The sequence below is a fragment of the Dipodomys ordii genome, unplaced genomic scaffold (genome assembly GCF_000151885.1).
Source record: "Dipodomys ordii isolate 6190 unplaced genomic scaffold, Dord_2.0 Scaffold142, whole genome shotgun sequence".
In the NCBI taxonomy this organism is placed as follows: Eukaryota; Metazoa; Chordata; class Mammalia; order Rodentia; family Heteromyidae; genus Dipodomys; species Dipodomys ordii.
The window spans coordinates 1,223,561-1,244,430 of NW_012267358.1; the positions used below are offsets into that span (position 1 = coordinate 1,223,561).

At 41.5% G+C, this 20,870-nt stretch overlaps 1 protein-coding gene across 2 annotated transcripts in view; it reads left to right on the top strand.

The window, feature by feature from the left end:
- The first annotated feature begins 1,050 nt into the window (after positions 1-1,050).
- Yipf6 (Yip1 domain family, member 6) overlaps positions 1,051-20,870 on the top strand; it is a 21,595-nt gene continuing 1,775 nt past the window's right edge. Inside the window, exons 1-7 of one of the 2 annotated variants that reach the window (XM_013031624.1) lie at positions 1,051-1,127; positions 1,543-1,651; positions 10,247-10,375; positions 11,992-12,070; positions 14,898-14,940; positions 17,872-17,997; positions 19,077-19,234. In XM_013031624.1, the coding sequence (XP_012887078.1) occupies positions 1,126-1,127; positions 1,543-1,651; positions 10,247-10,375; positions 11,992-12,070; positions 14,898-14,940; positions 17,872-17,997; positions 19,077-19,234 (646 nt within the window). In that variant the 5' untranslated portion in view covers positions 1,051-1,125. The remainder of the gene's footprint in view (positions 1,128-1,542; positions 1,652-10,246; positions 10,376-11,991; positions 12,071-14,897; positions 14,941-17,871; positions 17,998-19,076; positions 19,235-20,870) is intronic. The other variant, XM_013031625.1, reaches the window with a different exon arrangement.

A 20,870-nucleotide genomic window follows, 5' to 3' on the forward strand; every position in this document is an offset into this window, starting at 1 on the left:
CAGGCCCAGAGTTCAGGCCCCATGACCGGAACCAAAAAAAAAAGAAAAGAAAAAAAGTAGAAAGATGAGGTTAAGGATAGAAGTTGGGAGCTTCATGGTTAGGAAGAGATAACTAATTTTGGAGGCGCGGAAGGAAACAGAAGTTATCAGTGGCTTCAGAAAAGTGGGAGAGTAGTTGGTGTTGGGACAAGTGTGGGAAGTTAGGGAGGTGGGAGCTGGAGAAGGAAGTGAGGTGGGAGGCTCAGTCTCCAGTCAAAGCTGGAGATGATAGTCTCTTGTCATTTTAAATAAAGTTTCATATCTATTGGCCTTACTATTTTTTGTGGCAGTACTGGGGCTTGAGGTAGGGGTCTGAGTGTAGTCCCTGAATTTCTTTTTGTTCAAGCTAGCCCTATACCACTTGAGCCACAGCTCCACTTCTGGAGGGGGGGGGCAGTTTATTAGCGATAAGTGTGTCACAGATTTCCTACCTGGGCTGCTTTCGAACTTCGATTCTCAGATCTCAGCCTCCTGAGTGGCCTTACTTTTTTAAATACCGGTTTCAAAGGAAGTACTAGAAAATGTGCGTGGTCTGAAGAACTATTCCAACAATATTTAAGGCTAACAAAATGAGTACAACCTCCTGAAAAAGCTCCATTACTTTGAGAATTTTGTTCCTCTACCTTCCATATTTTACCTAGTTCTTATGTTTACCACCTGGATACTTGCAGTTTGCCAAAAAGTAAAAAGTACCTCATCTCATACCCATTTCCTAGCCTGTTGGCTACTTCAATAGCCCCAAAGGGCACCCGTGGAATGGTGACCCTTTTAGGATCAACAATGGCTCTCTTGTTGACATCATTTCAGAAGGGTGGGTCTGTGCAGTCATTGGTAAGAACTTCTAAGAAAGCCCCAGGATGAGGTAGGGGGAAAGAGGTTGGGCCATGTGGCTTTTCATTTACCCCTACTTTTTTTGTTTTTGTAGTAGAACGTGAACACTTCCACTTCTGGCCCCAATTTGCTTGGCCATTTTTGATGTCATGGAGAAGTCTGGCTACTGGCGGTGTATTTGTCCTCTTCAGGGGTGAGCAACGAATCCCTTGAGAGGAGGGGTGCCAGCCAGCAGGAAACATTGCCGGTGTGGGAATGTGAGTCAGAAGACAAGGGGTCCGCGGGGCCGGAGGGGGGTGGGGGTGGCGGAGGGGGGGGATGCTGCGGATCCGAGACAGACCGGAGACCGAGGACTTCTTTCCGGGGAAGATAGTGCTGAGGGCAGCTCCGCGGAGCCCACTCCCGGCAAAGGGAACGGATGCATCGGGGGAGTTGGCGGGTTGGAAAACCCGGAGCCCGACCCCGGTTGCACCAGGGCTGCGTGCAAAAGGGCGAGCGAGTGACCCACAAGCCGCGGACCTGAAGAAGAGAGGCTACATGGAGGCCCGGCCCACACTCGGAACACCCGGCTCCGCTGGCTGGGACTGGATCCATCAGCAACGGCTGGGCGCCTTTCGGTGACGCAACGTCGGCGCGCTGACGCACTGACCGCCCGCGACCTCCACGTCGCAGGTTCCGCAAAGAGTTGTGGGAACGACCCGGATCTTGGAGAAGGAGCGCCAAGATGGCGGAGGCGACGGAGTCTCCCGGAGACCAGGAGACAGCATCGCCCAGGCCCCTGGTGAGCTTGGGAACTACGACCAAAGGGACCGAGGGTGAGGCAGAGTGCCCTCTAAAAGAAAAGTTGGGGGACGGGCTCATGACTTGACCAAGCCTGAGCTCCTCTGCCTGGAGGACCCAATGATAGCACCAGTCCCAACATTACACATCTGATCTGAGAGCTACTCTCATCCCCTGCCCTGCTTGCAGCCTCCTGGTGAAAATCTTCTCTCCTCCCAAATCCTCGGGGCGCTTCCTCGGTCCTCTACACTGTGCCCAGTTCCCACTGTCACTGCCCCCTCCCTCAGATTCAAGACCTATCACCAGCCCATGGAGTAGCAGGATTCTCCATAGAAGGAGAAATTGCCTCCCTCCATGGATGATAGCTTGTTGCTGCTTGTAACTAAAGGCTTTGCTTCTGGAATGACCCCCCCCCCTTGTGGCATAGTAGTTGCTCAATAAATGATACTTGCATTTTTTTGTTGTTGTTGGAGATTGGCAATTAAGCAGATTAAGGATTGAGTTTAGAAACAAGTGAATTTGTTTGTACTCCTAGTTCTGCTTAGGCGCTTAATCTGTTAACCTCCATTCAGCAAGTATTTATTGAGCACCATCCGTGTTGTAGGCACCTCAGTAAGGCACCTGGGACACAGCAATGAAAAAGTGAATTTTTAGGATTTTGGAATGGAGTTCACGGGTAGAATGCTCATCACATGCAATGCTGTGAGTTCCATATCTAGCGTAGAGAAAGGAAATAAAAGAGGAAAAAAAGTAAACTGATTTATTTGAGCCACGTTTCCAAGTATTTATGGAGCAGTTGTAACCTTGAGTAAAATCACTATATACCCCAGTTTAATCATTTGGAGAGTGTAGAAACATCACAGGAATCATGAAAGGACAGAATGAACTAACATATCCATAATGCCTACTGTGTCAGAGTTAGAGATACTTAGCTATTAAGCTTTTTAGATATTTTTTTAAAGTTCCTGTTTTACATCCAAACTGGCCCTCCCCATTCCATGAAGGTTTTTTGCCCCCCTAAACTTTCATATAGCCCAACAGGCTGTTAATTAAACTCCTGCAGGGTGTAATGTATTATGCTAGTTACCTCAGGGAATACAAAGGGCCTAACCCTATGGTTAGGCCTATTGTCTAGGCCTATTAGTCCCTATTGTCTAATTTGTAAGGATGTTACAAACACACTGCTAAAAATAAAGCAGTACACAACTGGAAGTTTAAAATATTAGGGGGATTTAAAAGAAGATGTACTGTTGGTTCATACCTGTAATCCTACTTACTCAGAAGGCTCAGATCTGAAGATCATGATTTAAAGCCAGCGTAGGCAGGAAAGTCCATCAGATGATCTCCAGTTAACCACCAAAAAGCCAGAAGTGGAGGTATGGATCAAGTGGTACAGTGCCAGACATCAGCAGACAAACAGTGAATGCAAGGGATCCTGACTTCCAAGACCCAGAGCGCGCGCGCACGCACACACACACACACACACACGATATTGTGTTCACTTGCAGTGTTCAAGCAAGATACAGGGAAGAAGTTATGTTTGAGAGACAAGCCTCCAAGGATTGGGAATATTTCAAATTTCAGGTGAATGAGTGTAAGAGTTCTCAGTGACTGCACACCTGCTATGTAATGGGTATATTTCTTACTTCAGTTACCTGCTGTTTAATTGCAAAAATGCAGGCCGAAAAATGAGAAAATGACTGGAAAAGAGACTTGATTTTTTTTACCCCCTAAGATCTACATCCAGTTAGTGGCCAGACAGCACATACCACACCTTGGGTTTTATTCTCTGTACTACAAACAGAAAAACAAGGATCAATTATTGGTCACCAGTGGCTCACACCTGCTATCCTCACCAGGCTGAGATCTGATGATCGCAGTTCAAAGCCAATTGGGGCAGAAAAATCCCCATGAGACTCTTATCTCCAATTACAGCACCAAAAGTGGTGCTGTAACTCAAACTGGCAGAGCACTAGCCTTGAGCAGAAGAGCTCAGGGATAATGCACAAGCCCTGAGTTCAAGCCCCACAAACTGAGAGAGAGGGAGGGAGAGAAAAAGAAGAAGGGAGAGAGAGAGAGGGAGAGAGAGAGAGGGAAGCAAGGAGAGAGAAGGAAAGAAAGAGGGAGAGAGGGAGAGGGATGGAGAGAGGGAGAGAGAGGGAAGGAGGGAGAGAGAAGGAGAGAGAGAGAGGGAGAGAGAAGAGGGAGATTAGGAGGAGAAGGAAAGGGAGAGAAATCTTTGTGGTATTGGAGATTGAATTTGGGGCCTCACAGATGGCACAGAGCTACATTCCCAGCCCTAAAGCACTCCTTTTTGAATTATTTTCTATGTACTGCTATGACACCATTCTTCCAAACTCTAGAATTGCTTGTTTTGTGTTTCTTTCCTGCCTGCTACAGGTAGCAGAAGCAGAGCAGTATAGTAGAAGGAACAAGCTCTGAAGCCAAAAGAAGCTTGTTCCCATTGGAAACAACGCTCCTATAAGATTTAGTTGAGGAAAACAAAGAATTAGTGGCTCTGGTGCAGTGGTTCACACTAGTACTCCAGTTATTGTAGTTTGAGGGCAGCCTCGGCAAGAAGCTAGTGAGACTCCATCTTAGCCAACAATATATGAATAGTGCCTTATGAATTTAATTCGATCTATGTAGGAAGCCATAGCTAAGAGGATCACAGTGAAAGGCCAGTCCTGAGCAAAATCTTCACACCCTGTTTAAGAACTAAAGCAAAAACAAACAAACTAGGGGTATGTGGCTTAATTGGTGGAGCACTAGCTTTGCAAGTGCTAGGTACTGAGTTCAAACCCTAGCACTACCAAAACAATTTGAGTGACATACACATAACACACAGACAACCTTCAACATGTGAATTCAAGCCAAATATCTTGGGCTCCATCTTTTATTGCTAGTGTAACATTTTTTTGTGTACTGGTACTAGGTCTTGATCTTTTCACCTTGAACTCTCATTCAGCATTTTTGTTCATTCAAGTGCATTCTGCCACTTGAGCCACACCTTCAGTTCTGGATTCTTGCTGGTTAGTTGGAGATGAAAAGTTTTGGATTTGTTTCTTCAGGTAAGCTTTGAACTTTTATTCTCAGATCTCATCCTCCTGAGAAGCTAGGATTACAGACATGAGCAGCCCGTGCCTGGCTCTGTGTCACTTTTGAGCAGATGACTTACATATTTAGGCTTCATTTTGCTCTGGGCAAAATTATGATAAAGGTACTAACATGGCAGAGTTGCTGTAAGGAAGAAATGTGTTAATACATGTAAAACACATAGTATCAGGCACATAGCAGGAGCCAGAGCCTCAGTTCTGCTTCTGTCCCGGTGGTACAGTAACAATCTTGACTACACTCTGCTCTAGTTCCTAGGAGGTGGCCTTTAGATGCTTAGAACTCCCTGAGTGGTAGGATTTACAGTATTCATTGTGGGCCCTGATAGTCTTTGCTAACAGGTTCCCTAGATTGAAATGTTTACATATTTAGTGTAGTGTGTATCTCAGCTTATTCATTTATGAAAAAATGCTTATTTTCCCTTTATGCTTGACAACTGTCTTTGCCAGTTCAGAATAGTTTATCCTTCAGCACTCTCAAAGTGTCCTTCTGGCTGGTGTGATTTTAGTGAGATAGCAGTGATTCTTATTTCTGTCCTAATGCTTTCTCTGGCAGCCTTTGAGATTTTCTCTTAATCCTTGGTGTCTTGTAGTTTGAAGGTTTAGTTTTGTGGATTTTTTTTTAAATTTTGGCTTTGAGTGTTTATCTGTTGTGTGTGTATATCAGTACTGGGACTTGAACTCAGCCTGGGCACTGTCCCTGAGTTTCTATGCTCAAGGCCAGCACTCAACCACTTAAGCCATAGCTCTACTTCTGGATTTTTTTGGTAATGAATTGGAAATGAGCTCAAACTGGCTTTGCACCAAGATCCTCATATCTTAGTCTCCTGACTAGATAGTTTTATAGCCATGGAGTTACTGGTGCCTGGCATTGGGTGTTTATCTTGATTGCAGCTCTCTAGGCTTAGATATGTCATTAAAAACATTTCAGGGCTGGGAATGTGGCTTAGTGGTAAAGTGCTTGCCTACCATGCATGAAACCCTGGGTTCAATTCCTCAGTACCCCATAAGCAGAAAAAGCCAGAAGTGGTGCTGTGGTTCAAGTGGTCAAGTGCTAGCCTTGAGCCAAAGAAGCTCAGGGGCAGTACTCAGGCCCTGAGTTCAAGCCCTAAGACTGGCAAAAAAAATCAGAGCTGGGCACCAGTGCCTCATGCCTGTAATCCTAGCTACTCAGGAGGCTGAAATCTTAGGATCACGGTTCAAAGCCAGCCTGGGCAGTAAAGTCCCTGTGATACTTTTATCTCCAATTAACCACTCAAAAACTGGAAGTGGAGCCATGGCTCAAAGTGGTAGAGTGCTTGCTTTGAGGAAAGAGCTCAGGGACAGCTCCCAGGACCTGAGTTCAAGCCCTATGACAAAAACAATTTTCCATCATTATAATTTCAAACATTTTTTCAGGCTGCTACATCTCTCTTCTCATTCTAGAATTCTAAGTTTAGAAATAGACAGATGATAGATGCTCTATTCTATCCCCCCTAAAAATAAAAAGAGCTCTTTTTTTTAAGTTAGTGTTAGTGTTGCCCAAGTGGACTTCAAACTTTGTGTTCCTTGTCATCTGTTACTATATTAATTTTTATTAGTGCTACTCTGTGTAGGTGTGCTCATGCACAGACATACTGCTCTATGGTTTGAACTCAGGGTCTGGACACATTCTCAACTTTTTCACTCTAGGTTAGGGTGCTACCACTGGAACCACAGCTCCAGGTCAGTTCCAGCTTTTTCCTGATTAATTGGAGATAATAGTCTCCTGGACATTCCTGCCCAGTCTGGCTTCAAACAGGGATTTTCAGATCTCAGCCTTCTAAGTCTGTAGGATCACAGGCACAAACTACCCGCTCTGGTTAGTGTTGCATTCTGATTCTTTTTTTTTTTTTTTGGGGGGGGGGTCCGGTCGTGGGGCCTGAACTCTGGGTCTGGGCGCTGTCCTTCAGCTCTTTAGCTCAAGGCTAGCACTCTACCACTTGAGTCACAGCACCACTTCCAGGTTTTTTCTTTTTTGCTTATGTGGTGCTGAGGAATCGAACCCAGGGCCTCAGGCATGCAAGGCAAGCGCTCTACCACTGAGCCACCTTCCCAGCCCGCATTCTGATTCTTAGGCTTTTCATCTTCTTGCATTCACCAACATTCCTGCATTTATTTTCCTTCTGGAGCCCCTAGCATATTCATTATAATCCTCTTAATTTCTTTTTTTTTTTTTGTCGGTCGTGGGGCCTGAACTCTGGGCCTGGGTGCTGTCCCTCAGCTCTTCAGCTGAAGGCGAGCGCTCTACCACTTGAGCTACAGCACCACTTCCGGTTTTCTGGTGGTTTATTGGAGATAGGAGTCTCACGGTCTCTCCTGCCCGGGCTGGCTTTGAACCGCGATCCTCAGATCTCAGCCTCCTGAGTAGCTAGGATTACAGGCATGAGCCACCAGCGCCCGGCTTTAATTTCTTTTCTGATCACTCCAACATGTGGGTTGTATCCAAGCCTGGTTTTTGGTGGGGAGAATTTAGTAGAACTCTATATTTTTCTCAGAGAATTAGTTGCTCCCTTTTCTATATCTGCAACCCACACTGTCCTCCCTCTCATCTTTCTGTGGGGAGCCTGCAAGTGGCTGCAAGTGAATATTCCTTCAGAATATTGTTGTGAGGAGTTTGATACTTTCCTGTTAGCTATATTTGGCTTTTAGCAACTCACTTAATACCATAGCTAAATTCTTTCTAATCCCTGTGATGCCTGGTATTGGTGTTTTATGCTAAGCCAGTGCTAATGTCCTGTGTCTTCTTAGATTTTACATTCTGACCACTTGATTGCCTATTGTGGGTTCAAGGACAGTTAGGATTTTGTAGTTTCTGTAGTTTTTTTCTTGTTCTAGTAGGGAGGATGTCCTTCTAAGCCTTCTAGATCTTAGAAGTTAAAATATAGTATTACCATGACCTAGGTACTTATAGTTGTTCTTGCCTGGACACTGATGGCTCATGCATGTTATCTTAGCTATTTGGAAAGTTGAGAATGGTAAGATCATGGTTTAAGGATAATCTGGCTGAAAAGTTTGCAAAACCCTTTTCAAACCATGCCTGAGTGCAGTGATGCACACCTGTTATCCTAAGTTATGTGGAAAGCTGGGATTGATTAAATTATGGTTCAAAACCAGCCTGGACAGAAAAGTCTATGAGAACCCAACTCAAGGGAGAGAAGCTGGATGAGATGGCATTGCCTGTCATCCTAATGATAAGAAGCCGAAAGTAGGTGGATCATGGTCCAGGTGCATGCTCAGAGAGGAAAGCAAGATCCTACCTCAAAAAATAAGCAGTGAAAAACAGAGCTGGAGGTATGGCTCAGTTGTAGAGTGCTTGACTAACAGGTGAATAAGCACTGAGTTCAAACCCAGTAGTACCAAAAACGAATTACTCTCTTTGTGGTTTTGTATCTAATTTGATATACAGCAAGTTCATTTGTTTATTTTTACTGTTTTTTTAACTATGTGAACCAGTTAAGTACTTTAAAGTAACATACAGAGAAAAACATTTGAGAAAGGCTAGCTTCTCTCCCAGTATACTCCATCACCCAATTCCCTCCTTTCCTTTGGGAAGACATAAAAGATCATATAGCCTATTCCTTGATCATACAAAACAGAGTGGTTAGGAAGTTTTCCATTAGTTGTCTGAACAACCTCATTCTTCATAAAGTTTCATCATACTGTCTTGTGTCTCATTTATCTACAATTGTGGCTTACTAGGTTGAAATTGTATGAGAAGGGATTACTTCTGTTTTCTTAGGAATGTATAGATTCCAGATCTTGGGTCATAATAATCAAGTTCAGCAAATGAACATAGTTTCAAACTGCTGGGCATTGGTGGGTCATACCTGTAACCATACTACTCAGGAGGCTGAGATCTGAGGATCACGGTTTAAAGCCAGCCCGGGGAAGAAAGTCCATGAGACTCATCTACTATTAACCATCAGAAAACTGGAAGTGGTGCTGTAGTTCAAAATGGTAGAGTGCTATCCGAGTAAAAGAGCTTCAGGAACAGTGCCCAGGCCTTGAATTCAAGCCCCATGACCTACCAAAAAAAGTTTCAAACTGTATTCTTTTTGTTGTTGTTGTTGTTGGTCATGGGGCTTGACCTCTGGGCCTGGGCACTGTTCCTGAGCTCTTCAGCTCAAGGTGAGTGCTCTACCACTTCAGTCATAGCTCTATTTCTGGTTTTCTGGTGGTTAATTGGAGATGAGTCTCACAGACTTTCCTGCCTGGGCTGGCTTTGAACTGTGATCCTCAGATCTCAGCCTCCTGAGTAGCTAGGATTACAGGCGTGAGCCACCGGAGCCTAGATCAAACTATTCTTTATTCACTTGGAGTGTTTGATTGTATGTGTAATGTCCAGGAAACTTGGTAAAAAGAAGGCCAAATGAGACTTATTTTGCTGTCTCCCTGTTCCTCCCATTTCCCATTACGTCTCATGCAATGCTTTATCTCAGCCAGCAGAGGGCACTACCACCTATAAGAAGCATAGCTGTTTAAATTTCACTTCTTTGTTGGACTGTGAGTTACCTTTCTGCGGACTTACGTCATTTGAGTTCTCCCCAAGTCTACTATATTTAGGTTAATACACTGGTGTATACTTGGATACCAACCCAAAGTGTATATTTATATATTATCTATAAGATTCAATTCTAGCTTCCACATATGAGGGAAAACATGGATTTTTTTTGTCTCTCTGTGCCTAGATTTTAACCATTTTTTTCCAAGTCTTTCCATTTCTTTACAAATAGCACAATATCATTCTTTCTAATGGATGAGTAAAATTGGATTGTATATCATTGTGTGTATGCGTGTGTGTGTGTGTGTGTGTGTGTATACACACACACATACATACATATACGCACACACATATCCTGGTTTGTAATTTTTTGGATAAATTCCCAAGAGTGGAATTGCTGGATCATAGGATAGGAATCGGGTATTCAAAAGTGGGGGGGTAGGACCAAGGGGAGGAGGGTAGACAAAGAAGAGGGGGGGAATACAACCATAAAAATCAATGCAAATTCTACAAAATTAAGAAAATTGAGGGAAAAGGTGGGTTAGGAGAGATGGGACATGGATTAAGATTAATCAAATTCATTCATATACTAGTTTGTTGACTAGTAACTCCTTTGTACAATTAAAGATAAAAATAAAAATTTTAGAAGATCACTTTTTATTTAATAGTTGTAGCTCTTATCTCAGTGTTGCTAATTTGTATCATGTAGAATTTAATCTTGAAAGAAAGGACATGTATGAGAGAAAGTGTCTGTGGCGTTTACTTTTAGTACTTTTTATTACGTGCCATCTCCTTAAATTGAAAGGCGTGCTAGAGAATTATAGTTTAGCTTTATTGGTTAATGTTGTTGACCTAACATGTCCATTCACTCCAGAAATAATTGGTCCCTACTCTAGGAAATGATGTGTTTGATGAATGCTACAGTTGATTGTAGGCTTAAATTTTTCCTAATTCTTCTTAGTTTGCAGGACTTTCAGATATATCCATCTCTCAAGACATCCCAATAGAGGGAGAAATCACCATTCCTATGAAATCTCGAATCCGAGAACGTGACAGCTCCACTTTAAATGAATCTGTTCAGAATACTATTGTAAGTTCGACTGATTGATAGACAAGTTCTGTTCTTAGCGTCATGAGAAAAAATAGCTAATATGACTTTGCAGTAGTATTTTTGGTTGACTGAATTTCAGTATATTTTATTTATTGAAATTTAATATTTTCTCCTGATAGTCTTTCTGGGAGAGCAGTTGGGCTACAACTGATACTCAGCTGAGCTCTTTATTATAGAATATTATATTATAATATTATAGCTAGGATTATAGGCATAAGGAAGTTGATGTCTGGGGATCATAGTTTAAAGGCAGACTAGGCAGGAAAGCCCAGTTCCATTAAACACCAAAAAGTCAAAACTGGAGGCATGGCTCAAATGGTAGAGTATTTGCCTTGAGCAGAAAAGCTCAGGGACAACATCCAGGCTCTGAGTTCAAGCTCCACAACTGTTATATACACACACGCGCGCGTGCGCGCGCACACACACACACACACACACACACAAGAATTTTTAAATGCTCAGAGTACTATTGCTTCTCTAAATGTAATACAATGGCAAAACAATTTTAAAGATTTTAACACAAAATATTCAGTATACAGAGTTCATTATAACATTTTTTTGTAACACAGGAACATTGAAAATACACCAACAACACATGAAATACTGCTTGAATAAATCATGTTACATACAAGTGGTGAAATGCAAAAAAATCATCAAAAATTAAAAACTTGAGTTGGGCACAGTGGTTTACACCTATAATCCCAGCACTTAGGTGGGTCAGTCAGGGGAATAGCAAGTTTGAGGCCAGACTAAACTATATGAGATCTTGCCTCAAGAAACAGTAGGATAGAATTATTTCTACTCTATTTTGAGAAGTTATATTTGCCTATAGTAATATATTGATTAATTTGCCAATTCAACTGTAAATATTGGAAGCCAGTTTAACTGTTACAAAGAATACCTTGTCACCAGGTGCCAGTTGTTCATGCCTATAATCCTAGCTGCTTAGAGGCTGAGATCTGAGTATCATGGTTCAAAGCTATCCCAGGCAGAAAAATTTGAGACAATCTCCACTTAATCACAAAAAAACAAAAGTGGAGGTATGGCAAGTCTTAATACGCTAATCCTGAGTACAAAGCTCAGGGACAGTGCCCAAGCCCTGAGTTTAAGCCCAAGGACTGGCAAACACATGCACATTAACACATGAGAATGCCATGTCTAGAAAGCAGGATAATTGTCCTGGAGGACCTCATGTATCAACTGCATGTCACATGCTATGTTTGGCTGAGCAGCTTTTCTTAGTGGTATATATTTAGTTTCCCTAGGTAGTTTATAGGAATGGATATGTTTCTCTTTTCAGAGTTTTCAAATTTGGAGCAGAACTGGTAGATGGGCCTGAAGGCATAGTTCATTTGGTTTAGTGCTTTGAGGACTGGCCTTGACTGCAAACCCTGTTGGTGAAAAAAAAAAAAGGAAAAGTATTGGATGTTGGCTTTAAGGAGTTACTAGAGAAAATATCCCCTTCCTCCCTAGTTTTCTGGAATTAGCTCTGAAATTCAATGAAGAGCTCTTAGGAGATTAAAATAAATTTTAGAAAATTAAGCGAAGTGATTGTCTTGTAGCCTTGTTTATTACAAGTTGTTTATATCTTTCAGATGCGTGATCTGAAAGCTGTTGGAAAAAAATTCATGCATGTGTTGTACCCAAGGAAAAGTAACACTCTTCTGCGGGACTGTAAGTATTTGTGGTTTTGTGAGGGTTTGCTGCATAACATTGTACCTTAGTATTATAGAGGTCATTTTGTCCATGGAAGAAATATGTAGATGGAAGTTTTAGAAGAAATTTTACAAAGTATCTGAGGTTGAAAGGGATTGGTTATTTTATCAATTGATATAGATTGTCTACCCTTATCTAGAAAATGCCATAGTAGACACTACAAAGCAATACTGCTACATGTTCAAGGCAGGTGTGTGCACCAGTGGCTTATAGCTGTAATATTAGCCACTCAGGAGACTGAAATCTGAGGATCCTGGTTCAGAGCCAACAAGACAGAAAGGTCTTTGAGACTTTCATCTCCAAATAACCAGCAAAAAAGAATGAGTGGAGCTGTGGCTCAAGTGGTAGGGCACCAGTCTTGAACAAAAAAAGCTAAGGGACAGCACGTGGGCCCTGAGTTCAAGCCCCAGTAGCAACACTGGAGCCACAGTGCCACTTCCAGCTTTTTCTGTTTATGTGGTGCTGAGGAATCGAACCCAGGGCCTCATGCTTGCAAGGCATGCACTCTACCGCTAAGCTACCTTCCCAGCCCCTGGTTTTTTTTTTTTAGACAGTCTCTCCATGCATCCCATATTGACTCAATCTATTCAAAAACATAAAATCACAGCCAGCTGGTGTGGCTCATACCTTTAATTCCTTCCCTATATGGGAGGCAAAGCCAACCTGAGCAAAGTTAGCAGGACCCTGTCTCAACAAAGTAAGCTGGCATAGTGCTATACATTTATCAGTTGAACTGTGCAAGAGACCATTAGGTCATAATCCCGGTCAACCCAGGGCAAAGATATTAGGCTCTATCCCAAAAAATGACTATGGCAAAGAAATGAGGAGGCCTTCAGTTTAAACTCCAATACTGTATCATCACAAAGAAAAGCTAGAGCAGTCCTACATTGGAGACTGGATGCAGCAACAAGATCATTGGGTGCTGAGGGTTGCAGCTAACAAAGGCCTGGACATAGACTTCTTGTAGGGGAATCAATGTGGGTAAATATGGATTTCCATAGTAGTTCCCTCAGCAGGGTGTGATCTTGGATAAGATAGTTAACTTTTCCAGGGCTCTAGATTCTTCATGTTACAGTGGAGATAATAGCATAATCCTTGCCAGTGTAGATTAGAGACTCTAAATCTGTAGATCATGTTGCACAGCACCTGGCACTTAGTAGGCATGCCACCGACGGCAGCTATTTTTGTAGCATGCCCCCACATACATATGGACACATTATTTTTTTGTGCTTGTCCTGGAGTTTATATTGTACCTGAGCTTCATTTGCTCAAGGCTAGTGTTCTACTACTTGAGCCACAGCTCCAATTCCAGCTTTTTTTTGGTGGTTAATTGGAAATTAATCAGAGAGTCTCACAGACTTTCCTGCCTAGACTGGCTTCAAACTAAGATCCTGAGTAGCTAGGATTACAAGATAAGCCAGCAGTTGCTGTTCACATTATTTTACTTAACAGTATAGCCTATGAATAGCCTATGAAGTCAAAGTTACTGTTCCTATAGGGCTTGTTGTTGCTGCTTTTTGGTGTTTTTGAGACAGCATCTCAGTTTGTAGCCCAGGCCAGTCTTAAATTCCTCCCCATCCTTATGCCTTGGCTTCCTGAGTGCTAGAATTGTATGCTTATCCATTTAGAATTGGGAGTCAGGGTGGGCACAGTGGGAGGCAGCAGAAGTGGAAGCCTTGCCATCTGAATTCCAAGAGCAGGAATTAGAGGGGAAATACTGGAATAAAGGTAGAAAATGCCACCAGCATGTGACTGTGAGTAGTCCTAGGCAGATGGCGATAGGAGTGTATATCAGCATACAGTAGAGATTTGCTCATCTACATTTATGTTTATGGCAGCACTGTTCACAGAAGTGGAGCTGTGGAATCAGCCTAGGTGCCCAGCAATCATGAAGGATAAAGAAAATACAGCTATGGAGAACAATGAAATTGTGTCACTTGCAGAATGGATAAAACGAGATTAGTATGTTAAGCAAAATAAGCTGGAATAAATATGACATGAGTATAAAAAGGAGACTATTTTCAAGGAACCAGCACGAGGGTAGAAGAAGGGGAGGCTATGGTGATGGAGTGTGAATGTGATTAAAGTACTTATGAGCATGTATGAAAAATCACCATGAAACCACTCAAACCCCTCACTTCACTCAATGACTGTACACTAATAAAACACCAGGGAGAACATTTTCCACTTACGTATTTAGGTTGATTATTTATGCTTATTATTTATTATGTTAAATATAATCAATTTATTAATTTTATAAATTTATATATTATAACAGCAATTTATGTATACAATGCATCTGGCATTCAAACAGTCATAAGTAAGTTAACTGAAGTATAATAGGCTCTATAAGAGCACAAATATACTGGACTGTGGGAGGTGGGGAGGAAAGGGATAGTGGGACAACAACAAAGGAAGGGGTAACAATGATCGACAAGTAATGCACTCTTTGCCTTACTCATGTAACTGTAACCCCTCTGTACAGCATCTTTACAATAAAATAAAAAAGAGCACAAATAGTATAATTTTTTTAGAAAGACTAAGTCAAATCCCCAAAAAGTAATTACCAGGAAATGGGTACTTGCAAGGGAGTAGGAAGGGGAGTGGTATAGAAGAACGAATGGGAGAAATGAGTAGAATGCAGGAAGAAATGCATTGTTTATGTCACAGAACCGAGAATAAAAAGGGCAGGGGGTGGATCAAATGAGGGGGTAAAGATACTGAAGGGATGTCAGTTTTTCACAGTGCTTTCTTATGCACTTTTCTGTTCTTGCTTGCCTTGTAGGGGATCTGTGGGGCCCTTTGATCCTCTGTGTGACACTGGCACTGTAAGTACCACATGTCGTTTCTTCTACATGTGAGCTATGCTATGCACTTTTGTGCAATTTCAGAATTCAGGGTAAAATGGGGGAGTGAAGGAAGGGGTGACATTGTCCAAATTTTTACCTGAACTAAGTAAGTGTAACCTACCTTCCTTTCTTTCTTTTCTTTCTTTCTTTCTTTTCTTTCTTTCTTTCTTTCTTTCTTTCTTTCTTTCTTTCTTTCTTTCTTTCTTTCTCTTTCTTTCTTTCTTTCTTTCTTTTCTTTCTTTCTTTCTTTTCTTTTTCTTTTTCTTTTCTTTTCTTTTTTTGTTAGTGTGGGTTTGAACTCTGGGCTGGGCTCTGACCCTGAGCTCTTTGGCTCAAGGCCAGCGCTCTACCACTTGAACTACAACACCACTTCCGATTTTCTGGTGGTTAACTAGAGATAAGAGTCTCACAGATGTTCCTGCCTGGGCTGGCTTTGAACCATGATCCTCAAATCTCAGCATCCTGAGTAGGATTACAGGTGTGAGCCATCAGTGCCCCGCAGCGTAACCTTTCTGTACATCACCTCTATAATAACAATATATATATATATATATATATTTTTTTTTTTTTGTCAGTCATGGGGCTTGAACTCTGGGCCTGGATGCTGTCTCAGCTCTTCAGTTCAAGGCTAGCACTTTACCATATGAGCCATAGCACCACTTCTGGTGTTCTTGTGGTTTATTGGAGATGTGTCTCACAGACTTTCCTGCCCTGGCTGGCTTTGAACTGCCATCCTCAGATCTCAGACTCTCGAGTAGCTAGGATTACAGGTATGAGCCACCGGCTCCCGGCAACAATAATTTTTTTTTAAAGAATTGAGAGTAATTTTGATACAATATATCCTTTAGGACTTATTTTTGAGTTAGGATCTTGTTATATATAGCCCAGGCAAGCCTGGAACTCATGATTTTCCTGCCTCAGCCTCCTGAGTGGTAGAATTACAGGTGTATACTACCACACTTGCCTCATTGAGGACTTTGATGGCTTTTCTCCTACTAACTTTTGTTGTGGTTTTTGTGGAGCTGAGGATGTGACCCAGGGCCACCTGCATGTCAGGCAAGTGCTCTGCCGATCTGTGCTCTATCACCAAAACCTCTTCTAATTTGTTTTGAGTGCTGCTGGTGATTGAATCCAGAGCCTTGCAAATGCTAGGAAAGTGCTCTACCAACTGAATTATGCTTCCAGAGAATATGGGAATATTGAATATGCTCATTCACATCATAATATAATTATTCTATATAACTTTACAGACATATAACCTTAAATATTATGTAGCTGAACCCCACTTTATTGCAGAGAAGATGAGTCCTACATATGACATATTTAGTGACTGAACTTGGATGAACATGTGGGTGTTCTGCCTTCCAGACTAGGCAGGACTGTTGTTCCATCTATATAGAAGCAATAGGAGGACATGCAGAAAACAAACCTCATATGCATCCTACTGTCAGAACTGGAGCTGGAGCATGTGCAGCCAGAGACATGAAAGCCCACATGTACTGGCAGACAGCATTGTGTGCAAGAACTACTGTGTGCCTTCTCTGGACTCTATAGGAGGAACGGATTATGAGCTTGCTGTTACTATTTTTTTGTAGATAATGTAATACCAAATCCAAGTATTATAAGCCCAGAATTTGAAACTTTTGACAAAGAATATTTATGTTAGCTATCTCATTCCTTTACAAAGCAAACTCTTAGTAATCAAAGCATACATACATATATATATATATATATATATACATATATATATACATATATATGTGGGTGTATGTATGTGTGTGTGTATATATATATAAACAGCTTATCATATATATATATATAGATAGATAGATAGATAGATAGATAGACTGTTTCCATTTTTACGCATCTGAACTAAATCCAAATGTGCCTAATAGCTAGAGAATAACTTAGCACAGAGTAGTGTCCTAGTGACTCATGAAGTCCTTGATGCTCTGTCAGCAGCACATGACTGCTGGCCCCATTGTGACATATTTTGGCTTTTCAAGGACATCCAGCCAGGCTGCATAACAGTGGTTCATGGCTGTGATCCTAGCTACTCAGGAGGCTGGGGATCACAGTTTGAAACCAGCCTGGGCAGGGAAGTCTATGAGACTCTTTTTTTTTTTTTTTTTGTCGGTTGTGTGGCCTAAACTCTGGGCCTGGGCGCTGTCCCTCAGCTCTTCAGCTCAAGGCTAGCGCTCTACCATTTGAGCCATAGCTCCACTTCTGGCTTTTTTTCTTTTTGCTTATGTGGTGCTGGGGAATCGAACCCAGGGCCTCAGGCATGCAAGGCAAGTGCTTTACCACTGAGCCACCTTCCCAGCCCCGCAACTTTTTTTTTTAAGTGGTTCATTGGTGTCTCACAGACATCCTGCCCAGGCTGGCTTCAAACCTTGATCCTTAGTTCTTATTTTTCTGAATAGCTAGTATTACAGACATAAGCTACTGGCACCCAGCTATCTGTAGTCTAGGCTGGTATCAATTCCCAATCTGGCCTCTGCCTCCCAAGCACTGGAACTACATTACTCTTCAGTGAAATTAATCCGATTTTAAAATACTGTTAAAACAAATTTAAAATGGCTTTAAGTTAATTGTATGAACCCAAAGCTTCATGGCTGTGAGCCACATTCAGCCCTTTATAACCTGTGCTAGAATGAAAAGGGCTTCAGTAATCCATTTAAACTTTGTAGTAAGCTCAAATACTGTTTTGAGGCATTTGTTATTTGAAGAAAGGGAGCCTTGCCAAATACTTACAGTATCTTTCTTCCAGCAAGACCTATGTATTCCAAGTACCATACCTCCACATGAGATATGACAATACAATCTGGTTCAAAGTTTGAGAATCTGTGCTCTAACTTTGTTCCTCTGTGTAAAACATTAAACAGTTCTCATGCTGTATCATTGTCTTAGAATGCTGCAGAGAAGCTCTTTGGATGGTGAAGAAGATGGAGGGCCCCAATTTGCCGAAGTATTTGTCATTGTCTGGTTTGGAGCAGTTATTATTACCCTTAACTCAAAACTCCTTGGAGGAAACATGTGAGTACCATACCTTCAATTTTAACCTTAGCTTTTTAAGGAAGCCATGCCATTTAGATATCTCTTAATGAAAATCAAACTAAGAACCAAACAAAAACTTCACTTTGAATAAGGCAGGCTCAAGTATGTAGTCTTAGCTACTTTGCTGGTGAAGATTCAAAGATTATAGTTGGAGGATATCCTGGGAAAGACTGGTTGGGTTTGTATCTCAATCAGTGGTTGCATGTGGTGGTGCACATGTTATCATCCCAGCAAAGATGTGAGGCACAAATAAGAGGATTCCATTCCAGGCTGGACTGTATATAAAGTAAGACTTTATCTCAAAAAATAAATGCAAAAAGGGCTAGAGGAGTGGTTCAAGTGGTAAAACATCTGCCTAGCAAGCATGAGACTCTGAGTTCAAACCCCAGTACCATGAAAAAAAATGAACCAACCAAACAAAAAACAACTACTGAGTAGAAAGATAACTTAGTAGAATTAAAATATATTATTTTGGGGTGCTTTAATAATCTGCAGATCTTCTCTCTAGCCCTTGGAGGCACAATATATATTTGGGGAATTAATGGTACATAGTTTTAAACAATTTCTCAAATAGTTCCCTGAGCCTGAAAAGGATAAGAAGCACCATGTAAGAAGTTCAGCGGAAAAAGGAGATGTTTAGAGTTCTCTTTGTGTAGTGTGTGTCTGCATGGGCATGCACATGCCAGTCCTGGGGCTGCTTTTTGCTGAAGGCTAGTGTTCTACCACTTGAGCCACAGCTCCACTTCCAGCTTTTTTTGAATACTTTATTGGAGATAAGAGTCTCATGGCCTTTTCTGAGTAGGCTGGCTTTGAACCATGATCCTTAGATCTTAGCCTCCTGAATAGCTATGATTATGGACATAAGCCACCGCTGCCCAGCTAGAGTCAACTCCTGAGGAAGAGCATGGGAAGAGAAAATGAAAGTTCATGCTTTAACCCACAGGAAGTTAATGTTAGGGTGTAGCTATAATGTATGCAGAAAGACAAGATCTATGGTATAAATACGCTATGCCACAATCAACTATACTAATGATCTTTGTGATGCTTGTTGTTTGTAGATCTTTTTTTCAGAGCCTCTGTGTGCTTGGTTACTGTATACTTCCCCTAACAGTGGCAATGGTAATCTGTCGCCTGGTACTTCTGACAGAACCTGGACCAGTAAACTTCATGATTCGACTTTTTGTAGTGACCCTGATGTTTGCTTGGTCTGTAGTTGGTATGTATTTAGCTCTGTAGAATGGATTAAGAGCAATGATATTCCAATGTCTGACATGAGTGTTATGATTCCTGCCAGTAATATCCTCTTCTAAATGAGTTCTGATTAGAGTGGGGTCCAATGTGTCTCAGTCATGTATCTGCACTTATAAAATATGGAGAATCATTGAGTGTGGTGGTCCCTGCCCATAATCCCAGTTCCTTGGGAAATTGAGTCAGGAGGATTGTGAGTTCAAGGGGAATTTAGTAATACTGTTTCAAGATAAATTTTTTTTTTAAAAGGTCTGGAGATGCAGTATAACTGATAGAGCACTTGCCTGACATGTATAAGGCCCCAGTACACCCCCCCCCCCAAATGAGATGACAAGTCACATTTTTTTTTCTTTTTGAGGCAGTCTTGCCATAAAGTCCACACTAGCCTTCAATTTGCTGTCCTCCTGCCTTAGCCTTCTTAGTGTGGGATTAAGGTATGTCTCACCAAGCCCAGCCAAGAATCATACCTTTCCTTAAATAATGGTTGCACTAGATTCTACTCAATCCTAGTATATACAAGGCATAAGTTACTTGTGAAATTGATTTGGACCTTTTCTTGACAAAGTCAGTTATTATAAAAGTAATACCATCTACAGATTGTTTATTATGGGCCAGGCACAAATTATCTACTTTACCTCTCACAACAACCTATTAGACAAATGCTAGTCTTAGTCCCATCTTATGGGCAAGGCTTCTTTCCCTAGGACATATGCTGAGGTTCAAACACAAGACTTTGCCCTTGGTAGGCAAGTTTTCTACCACTTGAGCTATGCACCCAGCCCCTAAAATTCTTAAAGCTTAAAGTAGCATTTCATTGGCTTAGTATGCAATATTTTTAATACTTTATCTTTTTGAATGAGGTTATATGTCATTACTCTGAAACATGGATTAAAAACTAAGAAATAGCCTTGGACACTGGTGGCTCACGCCTGCTACATAGCAGGCTTAGATCTGAGAATCATGGTTCAAAGCCAGCCAGGGCAGAAAAGCCCATGACACTCTTATTTCCAATTAACAACCAGAAAACTTGAAGTGGCACTGTGGCTCAAGTGGTAGAGTGCTCACCTTGAGCTGAAGAGCTTAGGACAGCACCCAAGCCAAGTTCAAGCCCCATAACCGACAAAAACAAAACCTAAGAAGTAATCTAAGAAAACCGCAAAGAATTGATTTTTATCAAAGACTGTATATTAAGTTTGGATGCTTTCCCCTTCATTCTTTCACTTAGAGTCTGTTAATTATATGGTTATTATATATTATATATACTATATATTAGTAGTACTCTCCGTATATTTGTTATTTTATATATAGTTATATATTAGCCCATTAAATATATGCAATATAAAATATATAATAATATATTGTATATCATATATAGTTATATAGTACAGTCTGTTAAATATGTGTGTGTGTGTGTGTGTGTGTGTGTGTGTGTATGTATGCATTTTTATTAGCTTTGTTATTTGGTGTCCGGGCCCACAGATCAGAAACCAGAATCTTGGGCTGGGAAAGTGGCTCAGTGGTAGAGCGCTTGCCTTGCATGCCTGAGGCCCTGGGTTCAATTCCTCAGCACCACATAAGCAAAAAGAAAAAAGCCAGAAGTGGTG